The sequence below is a fragment of the Leucoraja erinacea genome, chromosome 39 (genome assembly GCF_028641065.1).
Source record: "Leucoraja erinacea ecotype New England chromosome 39, Leri_hhj_1, whole genome shotgun sequence".
Taxonomy (NCBI): Eukaryota; Metazoa; Chordata; class Chondrichthyes; order Rajiformes; family Rajidae; genus Leucoraja; species Leucoraja erinaceus.
The window spans coordinates 5,985,177-6,000,637 of record NC_073415.1 but is presented as its reverse complement, the minus strand read 5'-3'; the positions used below and the strand labels follow the sequence as shown (position 1 = coordinate 6,000,637).

At 46.8% G+C, this 15,461-nt stretch overlaps 2 protein-coding genes across 3 annotated transcripts; both read right to left on the bottom strand.

The window, feature by feature from the left end:
- Window positions 1-2,115: 2,115 nt before the first annotated feature.
- LOC129714436 (tetraspanin-16-like) lies at window positions 2,116-8,222 on the bottom strand. 2 transcript variants are annotated; one of them, XM_055664026.1, is made up of 4 exons: window positions 8,005-8,222; window positions 4,572-4,679; window positions 3,150-3,302; window positions 2,116-3,029 (listed from the first exon to the last, which is right to left on the bottom strand). In XM_055664026.1, the coding sequence occupies exons 1-4, from the start codon at window positions 8,041-8,043 to the stop codon at window positions 2,832-2,834; spliced, it is 498 nt and encodes a 165-aa protein (XP_055520001.1). In that variant the 5' UTR covers window positions 8,044-8,222; the 3' UTR covers window positions 2,116-2,831. The 2 variants fall into 2 exon arrangements, with proteins under 2 accessions (XP_055520001.1, XP_055520002.1); XM_055664027.1 differs by having other exon boundaries at window positions 2,898-3,302; window positions 8,005-8,205.
- Window positions 8,223-10,098: 1,876 nt separating this feature from the next.
- On the bottom strand, window positions 10,099-13,968 carry LOC129714420 (uncharacterized). The gene is made up of 4 exons (XM_055664003.1): window positions 13,955-13,968; window positions 12,850-13,917; window positions 11,111-11,200; window positions 10,099-10,131 (listed from the first exon to the last, which is right to left on the bottom strand). The coding sequence occupies exons 1-3, from the start codon at window positions 13,966-13,968 to the stop codon at window positions 11,194-11,196; spliced, it is 1,089 nt and encodes a 362-aa protein (XP_055519978.1). The 3' UTR covers window positions 10,099-10,131; window positions 11,111-11,193.
- Between the last annotated feature and the right edge of the window lie 1,493 nt (window positions 13,969-15,461).

Sequence of the window (15,461 nt, the reverse complement as noted above, 5' to 3'; positions counted from 1 at the left end):
TTTCCATTGATTGAAAGATACAGCATGGAAACAGGCCCTTCAGCCCACTGAGTCCAGCCGAACATTGATCACCCATTCACACTAGCCTGCCCTGCTGTTACTCAGGCATTTTGTGTCTCTCTTCAGTGTAAGACCAGCATCTGCAGTTCCTACACTACAGAAATGAAATGTTTTGTCACGTCTGTAAATAACAGCAGCAGGTACTGCAGTCTCTGTTTGTGTCAGTAGGGGGCAGCAAGAGTCTTTTGTCCACATTGCCTATAGATTGCCATCCATCCCATACTGGAGGTCATAGCTTTAAGGTGAGGGACACAAATTGTAAAGGAGATGTACAGGGGCTAGTCTGTTTACACAGAGGGTGGAGAGTGCCTGGAGCCTGCTGCCAGGGTGGTCATTGAATCAGGTACGTTAGTTACATTAGGAGACTTTTGGATAGGCATATGGATATGCAGGGAATGGAGGGATAGGGGTTATGTCCAAGTAGATAAGTGATGTCCTTGGTATCATGTTTGGCACCGACATAGTGGACTGAAGGGCTGGATCTTATGCTGTACTATGTTCTAACTCACTCTCTTCTTTGCAGCCTCTAGATTCCTTTTTAGAAGCTCTTATTAGTTCTGTTCACCTGTTATCAATACTTTTTAGCCTCTAGTCCTTGTCACTTCCTCCTAGTGGAAAATTCTTAAGGGGCAGGAAGATTGTTCCCGATGTTGGGGAAGTCCAGAACAAGTCGTCACAGTTTAAGGATAAGGGGGAAATCCTTTAGGACCGAGATGAGGAAAACTTTTTTTCACACAGAGAGTGGTGAATCTCTGGAATTCTCTGCCGCAGAAGGTAGTTGAGGCCACAGTTCATTGGCTATATTTAAGAGGGAGTTAGATGTGGCCCTTGTGGCTAAAGGGATCAGGGGGTATGGAGAGAAGGCAGGGATGGGATACTGAGTTGGATGATCAGCCATGATCATATTGAATGGCGGTGCAGACTCGAAGGGCCGAATGGCCTACTCCTGCACCTATTTTCTATGTTTCTATATGGATTCCTTTCATTGATTCATTACAAGGATTGTATGGTGCAAAACAACTTCGGAATTAAACCGATTTACGGACTGGGTGATGGGTGGGGAGATTGATAAATGAAGCAGGTATATCAACACTTTTTTTTTTTTTTTTTTCCCGTTTTTGTTTTTTTATTTCTTTAAGTTTTTACTTACTCACTCTTCGACTACACTCATTTGGTAGTTTAGGGGTTCCAATCTTACACTCTTTCACTTACTTTCTCTTTCACTTTCTTTCCTTCTTGCTCTTTCTCTCCCTTTTTCCATTTCACCTCCGCTAAAAATTAAAATGGAAGCTGTACAATAAACGCGTTATGTCATAGGCCGCAGTTTATACTTTTCTACACGGCTTCTAATAAAAGCATAAATTTGAAAAAAGAAAAAAAGAAAAAAAATCCTTTTTTAGAAGATTTATTACAGTTCTGGTCACTTTTATTATGGATCCTTTATTTACATTTATAGTTAACATTTCAAGGGAATACAATAGAAAACCAACGTTCCTAAATTGAAGCTATTCTGCGGAATAGGTTGATGAACAATGTCAGGGAACATACCATGGCTGTCAGCTAGAGAAAGGAAACACAAGAAACAATGTTAATGGTCTCAGATAAAGCAGCATTTACTGTCAAAACATAGAAACATAGAAATTAGGTGCAGGAGTAGGCCATTCGGCCCTTCGAGCCTGCACCGCCATTCAATATTATCATGGCTGATCATCCAACTCAGTATCCCGTACCTGCCTTCTCTCCATACCCCCTGATCCCCTTAGACACAAGGGCCACATCTAACTCTCTCTTAAATATAGCCAATGAACTGTGGCCTCAACTACCTTCTGTGGCAGAGAGTTCCAGAGATTCACCACTCTCTGTGTGAAAAAAGTTCTTCTCATCTCGGTTTTAAAGGATTTCCCCCTTATTCTTAAGCTGTGACCCCTTGTCCTGGACTTCCCCAACATCGGGAACAATCTTCCTGCATCTAGCCTGTCCAACCCCTTAAGAATTTTGTAAGTTTCTATAAGATCCCCCCTCAATTTCCTAAATTCTAGAGAGTATAAACCAAGTCTATCCAGTCTTTCTTCATAAGACAGTCCTGACATCCCAGGAATCAGTCTGGTGAACCGTCTCTGCACTCCCTCTATGGCAATAATGTCCTTCCTCAGATTTGGAGACCAAAACTGTACGCAATACTCCAGGTGTGGTCTCACCAAGACCCGGTACAACTGCAGTAGAACCTCCCTGCTCCTATACTCAAATCCTTTTGCAATGAAAGCTAACATACCATTCGCTTTCTTTACTGCCTGCTGCACCTGCATGCCTACCTTCAATGACTGGTGTACCATGACACCCAGGTCTCGCTTCGGGGGGGAAGCAAATGGATGTTAAAACCTAAATATAACGATGGACATAAAGTGTTGGAGTAGCTCAGCTGGTCAGGCAGCATCTCTAGAGAACATGGACAGGTGAGGTTTCAGGTCGAGACTCCTTTTCATCAATGCCGCCCAGATGCTGAGATTACAAAATACCTCGTCTTGGAATCACACTGGTTATGGGAGTGGATTTGTGTAGTTTAGTTTAGAAATACAGCGGAAACAGGCCCTTCGGCCCACCGAGTCCACACTGTCCAGCGATCCCCAGCACACTATCCTACATACACTGGGGACAATTTACAATTATACCAAGCCTATTAACCTATAAACCTGTCCGTAGTTGTAATGTGGGAGGAAACCGGAGACACCAGGGAAAGTCCAACCCAGGTCATGAGGAGAACGTACAAACTCCTAACAAACAGCACCCGTAGTCAGGATCGAACCTGGGTCTCTGGCGCTGTAAGGCAGCAAGTCTACCGTTGTGCCACCGTGCCGACTCAAATGAGTACAATGAATACATCTTACCTGAATTAAACTAATTCCTATCGCTGCACCACCAATAACAGCACTGTTCCTTTTGATCATTGCAGTTACTGAAGCAAAACAGCCCTTAAGATTAAAAAAATAATGGATTTGTTGTGTTCACTCATGTAATTTAACAACGAAAAACCTAAATATTAAATCGCAACTTTCCAGACTTGCACACTATTTGATATTGCCAGCCTGTACCTTTGTGAATATAATTTCTGATGATATTGTTATTCCATCACAGTCAGCAGAAAAAGGGTTTCGACAACAACTCTTTGGATACAAACGTCCTTTAGTAATCTGATAGTATGATCCTTCAAAGTCCGTGTAATTCTTTAACCCGCAGCAATGGAACTGAAATGACAAAAAAACATTTTTGGTTTAGGTTTTAGTTCTTTTTCAGATTTTAGAGACACAGTACGGAAACAGGCCCTTCGTCCCACCGGGTCCATGCCGACCAGCGCACCCGTACACTAGTTCTATCCCAGACGCTAGGGGCAATGTACAGAAACCAATCAACATACGAAACTGCGTGCCTTTGGAATGTGGGAGGAATCCGGAGCTCCCGGAGAAAACCCACGCGATCACATTTAGAAGGAGCAGAGAGAGCAAGTTGGGAACGTCCGGAAGCCGCACGACATTCGTCAAGACCCGACATGGGGTCAAATAGCTGGCACGGGGGAGTTGAGATTCCCCCCCCCCCCGAAGCAGGAGCTGATTGCCTCGACGGGGAAGGCCTGACCACCAACTACGGGAGTAAGATCATCCCGTCAATGGAAGGCTCAAGGCCCCCGACCGCTGGAGGACAAAGAAGGGATGAGATTGAACTTTTATTTCGCCTTCCATCATCCCAGTGAGGAATGTGGAGGAGTCACTGTGGTGGATGTTTATATTAAAATGTTTTAGTGTGTTCTGTTCCTTGTTATTTGTATGACTGACTTGGCAAACAAAATTCCTCGTATGTTGCGAAACATACTTGGCTAATAAAGCATTATTGTATTGTATTGTATTGTATTGCAAGAATGTTCTCAGCATTGTACCACATCATTTCCATGGACAAAGTCCAATGTCCGCCATGGGGTGGAGGAGAATCGGACAGAACCTTAGTTTACGGAAGGATTGTTCAGAGGGGATAACAGAGGGGAAGAAGCTCTGGTTCCGCACTTTCAACTTTCTGTGCCGGACGGGAGCAGGGAGAAGAAGGAAAGATCAATCATATAATCATTATGATGAGGTTCACGGCAGGACTTTGTGGGATAAGCCAGTACAGGCCACTCACGCAACATGAACCCAGTGCAATCTAATTGCTTCCCCTTCTGAATCAGCAGCCAACTGGACTTCTGATTTCTCCATCATAACTCTAATACAGATTAAATCCATGGATCTTTGTAACTTTGGAAAAGTTTGTAAAAAACTTTGTAAAACTTTGTAAAAGGGGTGGGAATGAATAAGCTTTGGCTTCTTCCTGCTCCTTTTCGGACACATACAATTTCATTTATTTATAGATATTGTTTATGGCACTTTATAAATATTCTTGTTTTGTTTTTTGTATGCTGTTCCACACTTGCTTTCTATTCTTTTATTCTGTTCGAAATAAAGAATTAAATAAATAAATAAACTTACTGTTTTCATAATAGAATCCCATCCGAAACTTGCAAAGTTTTTATCTCCAAATCCAGTGTAGTTATTTTTTAGTAATCCAAAGGCCTCTTCTTGAAATAATATTGTAATCTGAGGGAAACACAAACACAGGAAGTCAGCAGTCATATCTTCCTGTAACCCGCTTCCATATCTAGATCCTGGGGCCTGCATTTATTGTCCTTCCTTATTTTGGTTCGGTGGGAAATATAGATCAGCCATAGATCAGACAAAGTCCAATGTCCGCCATGGGGTGGAGGTGTGGTGTGGAGGTAGAATTTAGGAGATTGAGAGGGGATCTTATAGAAACTTACAAAATTCTTAAGGGGTTGGACAGGCTAGATGCAGGAAGATTGTTCCCGATGTTGGGGAAGTCCAGGACAAGGGGTCACAGTTTAAGGATAAGGGGGAAATCCTTTAAAACCGAGATGAGAAGAAGTTTTTTCACACAGAGAGTGGTGAATCTCTGGAACTCTCTGCCACAGAGGGTAGTTGAGGCCACAGTTCATTGGCTATATTTAAGAGGGAGTTAGATGTGGCCTTTCTGGCTAAGGGGATCAGGGGGTATGGAGAGAAGGCAGGTACGGGATACTGAGTTGGATGATCAGCCATGATCATATTGAATGGCGGTGCAGGCTCGAAGGGCCGAATGGCCTACTCCTGCACCTAATTTCTATGTTTCTATGTTTCTATGATTCAATGGCAGAGCAGACTAGATGGGCCGAATGGCCTGATTCTGCTCCTGGATGGTCTTACTGAAGTAATTCAGGTTATTTCTGAGGGCAATTTCAATGTTAACCAAATTAATGTGGGATTGGAAGCAGGTACTGGCCCAGAATGGCAGTTTGCCAACCCCAAATATACTTTAATGAAATATACAAGTACGTTTGCAGAAGACACTATAAAATAGACGGCATTATAAACAGTTAAGATGGTTAAGAATTGCAGTGGGAACATCATCAGCTGGGCAAGTGGGACTAGGAATGGCGAATGGAGTTTAACTTAGATAGGTATGAGGTATTGAAGATAAACCATGGGAGGACCTTCACAGAAAACTGATCCCTAGGGTCATGGTCATAGAATGATACAGTGTCGAAACAGGCCCTTCGGCCTCGCTTGCCCGCACTGGCCAACATGTCCCAGCTACACTAGTCCCACCCGCCTGCGTTTGGTCCACATACCCTCCACCCTACAAGGGTGTTTTGTAGAGGAGAGGGATCTAGGAGTGCTGGCACATACAGTAGATCCCTGGTGAGGAAAGATGTTGACACATCGGCATTCAGCAGTTAGGGAATAGAGTATAGAAATTGTGATGTTATGTTAGTTATACAAGACATCGGTGAGGCTGCACTTTGGGGTATTGCTTTCTAATTTGATCGCCCTGCTGCAGGAAAGATGCCATCAAGGTGGAAACAGTGCGGAGATTTATGAGGATGTTCCCAGCACTCAATTCCATTTTTCTTCTATTGATTCCAGCTTGTTCTACTTCCATCACATGACATTTCCATAGGGAACTTTGTCAAATGCTTTATTAAAATCTAATTATACTGTATCCACCATCCAACTTCATCAATCATTTCTTCCACATGGTCGAAAGAAGAAGATAAAAGTAATGGAAAGACTTGCTCAGTTCGGATCTCTGCTCCTATCTTCAGGGTTAGTTTCCATAAGGATATATTATTTCATTAGAATACATTGTGTTTCCACAATAGATATTAAACTCACATGAAATGATTGGGCCATTTATCTCTTTACTTTTTTTTTAATGGGGTTTTTAATATTGCATTTCCAAGTCAAGTTATCTATTAAAATCTTAGTACCAGCTTCCTTTGAAATTATATACATTTTTTTGTTATTTGGTTGAATTTCATTGAAACTATTGCAGTCATGTTCTGCAGAAGACATTTAGAATGAGAGGTATCTGCAGAGGCTTCATATCAAACAGATCCAATTAATGAAACTCCACTGTTCAAAACTGGTCATTTATATCTATTTTTAAGCCAGTTGAAAATTATAACTGTGTGTGTGTGTGTGTGTGTGTGTGTGTGTGTGTGTGTGTGTGTGTGTGTGTGTGTGTGTGTGTGTGTGTGTGTGTGTGTGTGTGTGTGTGTGTGTGTGTGTGTGTGTGTGTGTGTGTGTGTGTGTGTGTGTGTGTGTGTGTGTGTGTGTGTGTGTGTGTGTGTGTGTGTGTGTGTGTGTGTGTTATGTTTGATGGACCAAAAAAAATGTCATTCTGTTTTTTTTTCCACAGAGCTATTGTTTATTTTAAACCAAAATGGAGGACTTGGGCAAAGGGCCATGCGGCATCTCTGGAGAACACGGATAGATGACATTTCAGGTCAGGACCTTTCTTTGGTTTACAAAAAATATATACAAATGCTGGAGTAACTCAGCGGATCAGGCAGCATCTCTGGAGAGCATGGATTGGTGATGTTTCCGGTTGGTCTAAAGAAGGATTCTGCACCACCTATCCATTTTCTCCAGAGATGCTGCCTGACCCGCTGAGTTACTCCAGCACTTTGTGTCTTTTATTTTGTAAACTAGTATCTGCAGTTCCTTTTATACCAAATATATATTTTAGTTGAAGGTCAAGAAGGGGTGGCACTAGAGCTAATGCCTTACAGCACCAGAGACCCGGGTTCGATTCTGACTACGGGTGCTGTCTGTACGGAGTTTGTACGTTCTCCCCATGACCTGCATGGGTTTTCTCAGAGATCTTCAGTTTCCTCCCACGCTCCAAAGCCATACAGGTTTGTGGGTTAATTGGCTTGGTATAAATGTATAAATGTAAAATTGTCCCTAGTGTGTGTGGGATGGTGTTAATGTGCGGGAATCGCTGGTCGATGCGGACTCGGTGGGCCGAAGGGCCTGTTTCTGTGCTGTATCTCTAAACTAACCTAAATTTAAGAATTGCTGACAACGTGATCATACTGGAAGATAGTGGAGTAAGGGGATATGTGGAGAAGGCAGGAACGGGGTACTGATTGTGGATGATCAGCCATGATCACATTGAATGGCGGTGCCGAATGGCCGACTCCTGCACCTATTGTCTATTGTCTATTGAAAGGGGAATTAGTTGGAAACTTGGTCCATCGATTCGGATGCAGAAGAATCGTGACTTTGCTTCACAATTATATTTCCCGTTGGGGCCACTGGGAAGTTTTGTTAGGAATTAATGGGAAAACCAGTTCACATATTACTGATCAGAACAAGTTGGATCTTGGTGGCATCTTGAAAACACACCAAAGATCAGAAACCCCGTGGCTTACATCTGAGGTAAAACTGGGTAGGAATAACATTGGGAGCAACAAACTATGTTTAAAAACCTGGACTCGATAGCAGAACGGATATTGTAATGGACATTACGACAGCAAACATCGTTATTATCTGAACATAAAAATAGAAGGTTGATATTTACGATTGATTTAAAGATCAAAACGACAATTGCACACGTCATTTCTCCGATAAAAATCGTGGTTAAGGCTACGAAGTACTGCAAATTAAAAAAGAATGCTGTTAGTTTTCTGTATTTTCACCATGCCATATAGTTAAAAAGAGCTTGGTTAAACCTATTGTTCTAGCACTATATAGTAAATGCAGATTTAACTACCATTTATATTGTTGAGCTGTAAGATGTGTGGAACATTGAGTTACTGGATACAAAAATAATAAGGAAAGGAAAAAAAAATTTCAGTGAAAAAATAAGGGGGGCTGTGTGGCGCAGCGGTCGAGTTGCAGCCTCAAACCCCTGTCCCACTGTACGAGTTCATTCCAAGAGCTCTCCCGAGATTGCCCTGATTCGAACTCGGAGATTTACGGTAATGGCCACTCGTCGGTACTCAGGGCTCTCGCGAACATGTTTCAACATGTTGCAAAATCTTCACGAGACTTCCCGAGCTTACCTGCCGTTAGCGAGTCTTCCCGAGTACCTGCCGTTAGTGGTACGAGCCGCTAAGAGACGTCCCCGAGCTCCGACGTACCCGCTACGTTCATTCTACATGCTTACCACGAGTTTGTTTTTTGTTAAACTCGGGAGAGCTCTTGGAATGAACTCGTACAGTGGGACAGGGCCATTACTGTGCCGGGGACCCAGGTTCGATCCTGACTACGGGAGCCGTCTGTACGGAGTTTGTACGTTCTCCCCGTGACCTTCGTGGGTTTTCTCCAGGATCTCTGGCTTCCTCCCACACTCCAAAGACGTGCAGGTTTGGAGATTAATTGGCTTGGCATAATTGTAAATTGTCCCTTGCTACTCGTTTTCACCTAGTCCAAGAATCCAGCATCTGCAGTTCCTTCTGTCTAGATAAACAGTTGTAAATACTCAGTAGGTCAGGCAGCATCTGTGAAGAGACAATCCCAATTGACATTACAGGTCGATGATCTTTCATTGGAAGGAAGAAATTGGTTCTCTCTCAATCTTTAATTAATTTTGGGTTTTTTTAGGTCTTTTATGGAAATGCATGCAAACAAAAGACATTGTTGCCATAGAGGGAGTACAGAGAAGGTTCACCAGACTGATTCCTGGGATGTCAGGACTTTCATATGAAGAAAGACTGGATAGACTCGGCTTGTACTCGCTAAAATTTAGAAGATTGAGGGGGGATCTTATAGAAACTTACAAAATTCTCACGGGGTTGGACAGGCTAGATGCAGGAAGATTATTCCCGATGTTGGGGAAGTCCAGAACAAGGGGTCACAGTTTAAAGATGAGAGGGAAGTCTTTTGTCTTTTAGGACCAAGATGAGAAAATCATTTTTTACACAGAGAGTGGTGAATCTGTGGAATTCTCTGCCACAGAAGGTAGTTGAGGCCAGTTCATTGGCTATATTTAAGAGGGAGTTAGATGTGGCCCTTGTGGCTAAAGGGATCAGGGGGTATGGAGGGGGGAGAATGGGATACTGAGTTGGATGATCAGCCATGATCATATTGAATGGCGGTGCAGGCTCGAAGGAGCCGAATGGCCTACTCCTGCACCTATTTTCTAGGTTTCTATGTTTCTAAAAGCTTTTCACTGTACCTCGGGCCCCACAGCAGAAGTGTCCACATCACGGGGGCTGGAAACTGGAAGTGTCCGAGCTAATTCTGCTACCACTATCATCTATTGCAACAAGTGGTGGCTCCCACTGATTGTCGGGTGAAACTAAACATGGAGATGCAGGGAATGGAGGGATATGGTTCATATGCGGGAAGATGAGATTTGATTATCTTGGCATCATGTTCGGCACAGACATTATGGGCCGAAGGGCCTGTTCCTGTGCTATTATCTCATTGCATGAGATGCCAGGATTAAATTATTAATCTGCTTCAGTTAATAAAATCTCTACTGAGAGTAATATCGTTAACTTACCAACATCAACATGGTTTTGCTTTCTTTGATGGCACCATAGCAGCCAATGAAGCCCAACAGCGCTAGGAAGCAGCCGGCTACGATACAGAAATAGCTGACATTTAGCAAATGGCCAGCACGCATACCCAGAATTTGTAGGATCGCATCGCCATTAACCTTCATCCAGACACCGAATCCAAGAAAAATTAAACCTCCAACCTAGAAAGAAACATTTTGACATTGAATACAATATCTACCATTGCAGTCTGAAGAAGGGTCTTGATCTAAAACGTCCCCCATTCCTTCTCTCCAGAGATGCTGCCTGTACCGCTGTGTTACTCCAGCATTTTGTGTCTATCTTCGATTTAAACCCGCATCAGCAGTTCTTTCCTCCATACAATTTCTACCATTGGTTGAAACTGATTGAACGCTACAGCATGGCAACAGGCCCTTCGGCCCACTGAGTCCACCCGTGTCATTTCTCATCCACTCCCTACATGCTGGGGGCAATTTACAGAAGGCCGATTAGCCCACAAATTGGCCCTCTGTACGTCTTTAGGATATGGGAGGAAACTGGAGCACCTGGAGGAGACCCGGGTGCACCTTACCTTCCACTGTACCTTAATTGGTGAATGTGGCAATAAATGTGGACTTGAACTTGAACATGAAACCCACGTGGTCACAGGGAGAACGTGCAGACTCCACACAGGCAGCAGCTGAGAACAGGATCGGACCCAGTTCCTCCTTAAACAAAGTGCTGGATTAACCCAGCAGGCAATCGCCTATGGATGTTCTCCAGAGATGCTGCCTTACCCACTGAGTTACTCCAACACTTTGTGTTTTTTAAGAAGGAACTGCAGATGCTGGAAAATCTAAGGTAGGCAAAAATGCTGGAGAAACACAGCGGGTGAGGCAGCATCTATGGAGCAAAGGAAATAGGCAACGTTTCGGGTCGAAACCCTTCTTCAGACTGAAACGTTGCCTTCGTCCATAGATGCTGCCTTACCCGCTGAGTTTCTCCAGCATTTTTGTCTACCTTTGTGTTTCTTTCTGTGCACCAGCATCTGCAGTTCGGTTGATCTACAAACAAACTGCTTTAAACTGAGGATGAAATCACAGTAAAAACCCACAGATGGCACCATTTCAAAATGCAAAAATGAATGATGGCACATTAGCATAAGTATTGTAAAATACTCACAGTTAAAATGGCATTGATTGCAATCATGAATATCTTCAAACAAATGAAAATAGTACGATAATACGATTCCCGATTTTCAGCTTTCACTCTCTAATTTAAAAAAAATGAAAATTAGTAAAAGAACACATTTTATTCATTTACAGAGCAGAGCATGCTTTGGAAATTAGGTTCTGTGCCTAATCTAATTCATCCTTATACAATTACATCATACAGAAGGGCAGCATAGTGGTGCAGCGGTAGTGTTGCTGCCTCATTACAGAGCCAGGGTCCTGGGTTCGATCCTGACCATGGGTGCTGTCTATACAGGGTTTGTATATTCTCCCTGTGACTGAGAAACTTTGCTCCACTCAACTTAAAGCTCCACTCAACTTAAAGACTGGCCAGGGTGTCAGCTTGCCCAATGGCAAGTGGGCCCCTGATGAAGTGGGCCCCCTTTGTCTCCTGGCAACCAATATTTTTAGGCCCAGTCCGCCACTGCCGCCATGTGATAGTCTTTGATATCTCCACCCTAGGAACGGTATCCTTTCCTCGTTGTCCTGTTATCATATGATATGATATGCCATTTATTGTCACTATACATGTACAGTGAAACTGAAAGCTGCTCGTACTCAGTGCATACATACAATTTTACACAAAAAACAAGAAACAGAAAAACAAAACAGAAGGGAGATGGGGGGAGGGAATAGGTGCACAAATTCTACGGCGCTACATACATATATACATATATACAGATGGAAGTCCGTGTTGGGCGGTGTAGTCAGTGCATGTGTGGATTTGAATTTATGGTAGATATAATTCTCGGGAAGCAGCTATTCCTGAGTCTGTTTGTCCTGGATTTGATGCACCTATAGCGCCTTCCAGAGGGCAGCAGGTCGATTTGGTGCAATTCAGCTTGCACCAAATTTTAGATATAAAGAACTCCTTGAATCTTGAATCTGTTGGAATCTTGAGCAAACACAAAAAATGCTGAAGTAACAGCGGGCCAAGCAGCATCTCGTGGAGAACATGGACAGACTATATTTCTAGTCGGGACCCTCTTCAGACACTACATTTTACAGCACAGCCTGAAGAAAGGTCCCGACCCGAGAGGTACAATAGAAAATAGACAATAGACAATAGGTGCAGGAGTAGGCCATTCGGCCCTTCGAGCCAGCACCGCCATTCAATGTGATCATGTTCAACTGCAGATGCCGCACTTGTGTCTACCTTCAATGTGATCACGACTGATCATCCCCTTTCCTGCCTTCCATGTTTTTCAGGAATGCTGCCTGACCCACTCAGTTACTCCAGTATTTTGTGTCTTCTATCACTAAATATATATATTTTTAAATAGGGGGTATTAAGAATGCAGGTTTTAAAAGTAAAGAGGTAAATAAATGAATTAACGACGCTTTTCGATCCGAAACATTACCCATTCCTTTTCTCCAGAGATGTTGCCTGTCCCGCTGAGTTACTCCAGCACTTCTGTGTCTATGTTTGATGTAAACCAGCATCTGCAGCTCCTTGTGTAAGAAAGAATCGAATTGCTGGAGTAACTCAGCGGGTCTCTGAAGAAGGGCCTAGACCCGAAACGTCGCCCATTCTTTCTCTCCAGAGATGCTGCCTCACCCGCTAAATTACTCCAGCATTCTGTGTCTATCTGCAGCTACTTCTCACATGCAAGTTATAGTGTCACTTGATCCCAAGCAGATTGCATGTTGTGTGCTAGTGGCTTGTAATTCTGTCTGGGGGGTACTCACAGGCAGAGGTTGAAGCTGCGGCTGGGGCGGATGAGGCTGAGGTTGAGGATGATGAGGTTGAGGAGAAGGTTGAAGAGACTGAGGTTGGGACTGAGGCTGATCAGATTGAGGTTGAGGATGATGATGAGGTTGAGCTTGAGGCTCTTGAGACTGACGATGTTGGGGTTGGGGTTGAGGTTGAGGCTGAGGCTGAGGCTGAGGAGGCCAAGGATGAGGTTGAGGTTGATGAGACTGACGAGGTTGGGTTTGAGGATGAGGTTGAGGCTGAGGCTGAGGCTGAGGCTGAGGCTGAGGTTGAGGCTGAGGAAGCAGAGGCTGGAGCTGAGGTACAGGTAGAGGTTGATGCTGAAGCTGATGAGGCTGAGTTTCAGGATGACGCTGAGATTGAGGTTGATGAGGCTGAGGTTGAGGCTGAGGTGGTTGAGGTTGAGGCTGAGCTTGAGGCTGATGTGGCATTGGTTGACGCCTATGAGGTTCAGGCTGAGGTTGAGGAGCTTGAGGTTCAGGCTTAGGTTGAGGAGCTTGAGGTTCAGGCTTAGGTTGAGGCCGAGATTGAGGAGGTTGAGTTTCAGGCTGAGGTTCAGGCTTAGGTTGAGGCCGAGATTGAGGTGGTTGAGGGGGTTCAAGTCGAGGTTGAGTGTGAGGTTGAGGAGTCTGAGGAGCTTGAGGTTCAGGCTTCGGTTGCGGAGCTTGAGGTTCAGGCTTAGGTTGAGGCCGAGATTGAGGTGGTTGAGGGGGTTCAAGTCGAGGTTGAGTGTGAGGTTGAGTCTGAGGAGGTTGAGGTTCAGGCTTCGGTTGCGGAGCTTGAGGTTCAGGCTGAGATTGAGGCTGAGATTGAGGCTGAGGTTGAGGAGGTTGAGGTTCAGGCTGAGGTTGAGGTTGAGGGGGTTCAAGTCGAGGTTGAGTGTGAGGTTGAGGAGGCTGAGGAGCTTGAGGTTCAGGCTGAGATTGAGGCTGAGATTGAGGAGGTTGAGGTTCAGGCTGGAGTTGAGGTTGAGGCTCAGGCAGAGATTGGGAATGAGGTTGTGGCTGCGATTGAGGGGGTTGAGGTTGAGGTTGAGGCTCAGGCTGAGGAGGTTGAGGGGGTTCAAGTTGAGGTTGAGGCAGATCCACTGCCATTGCGTTGCAGGGCGGGCGAGTTACTGGAACAGAACCCGCAACCGGTTCAAAACGGACCTTGGGTTGCCCACCGCGATATGAGGCCCCCTCCACCAGACCCCGCCCCTTCAACACAGACCCCGCCCCTTCAACACAGACCCCCGCCCCCTCCACCAGACCCCGGAACACAGACCCCGCCCCCTCCACCACAGACCCCGCCCCTTCAACACAGAGGTTCCACCAGACCCCGCCCCCTCCACCAGACCCCGCCCCCTCCACCAGACCCCGTTCAACACAGACCCCGGCCCCCCCCACCAGTTACCCTGGAACAGACCCCGCCCCCCACCAGACCCCGCCCCTTCAATACAGACCCCGCCCCCTCTACCAGACCCCGCCCCTTCACCGCACAGACCCCGCCCCTTCAACTGAGACCCCGCCCCCTCCACCAGACCCCGCCCTTCAATACAGACCCCGCCCCCTCCACCAGACCCCGCCCCTTCAACACAGACCCCGCCCCTTCACACAGACCCCGCCCCCTCCACCAGACCCCGCCCCTTCAACACAGACCCCGCCCCCTCCACCAGACCCCGCCCCCTCCACACAGACCCCGCCCCACCTCCACCCCCCCGCCCCTCCACCAGACCCCGCCCCTTCAACACAGACCCCGCCCCTCAACACAGACCCCGCCCCCTCCACCAGACCCCGCCCCCTCCACCAGACCCCGCCCCTTCAACACAGACCCCGCCCCTTCAACACAGACCCCGCCCCTTCAACACAGACCCCGCCCCCTCCACCAGACCCCGCCCCCTCCACCAGACCCCGCCCCCTCCACCAGACCCCGCCCCCTCCACCAGACCCCGCCCCTTCAACACAGACCCCGCCCCTTCAACACCCCCGCCCCTTCAACACAGACCCCGCCCCTTCAACACAGACCCCGCCCCCTCCACCAGACCCCGCCCCTCAACACAGACCCCGCCCCTTCAACACAGACCCCGCCCCCCCACCACAGACCCCGCCCCTTCAACACAGACCCCGCCCCTCCACCAGACCCCGCCCCTTCAACACAGACCCCGCCCCCTCCACCAGACCCCGCCCCCTCCACAGACCCCGACCCCAGACCCCGCCCCTCCACACAGACCCCGCCCCTTCAACACAGACCCCGCCCCCTCCACCAGACCCCGCCCCCTCCACCACACCCCGCCCCTTCACCCCCGCCCCCTCCACCAGACCCCGCCCCCTTCAATAAGACCCCGCCCCCTCCACCAGACCCCGCCCCCTCCACCAGACCCCGCCCCTTCAATACAGACCCGCCCCCTCAATACAGACCACGCCCCTTCAATACAGACCACGCCCCTTCAATACAGACCACGCCCCTTCAAACAGACCCCGCCCCTCCACCAGACCCCGCCCCCTCCACCAGACCCCGCCCCTTCAACACAGACCCCGCCCCCTCCACACAGACCCCGCCCCTCAGGACCCCGCCCCCTCCACCAGGCCCCGCCCCTCAACACAGG

Coding starts and splice junctions, on each gene's coding strand:
- LOC129714436 (XM_055664026.1), bottom strand. CDS start 8,043: ATGACGTGTGCAATTGTCGTTTTGATCTTTAAATCAATC. Junction 3,303..4,571: donor GGGATTCTATTATGAAAACA/GTAAGTTTATTT, acceptor TTGTCATTTCAG/TTCCATTGCTGCGGGTTAAA. Junction 3,030..3,149: donor CAGAAATTATATTCACAAAG/GTACAGGCTGGC, acceptor TTTAATCTTAAG/GGCTGTTTTGCTTCAGTAAC.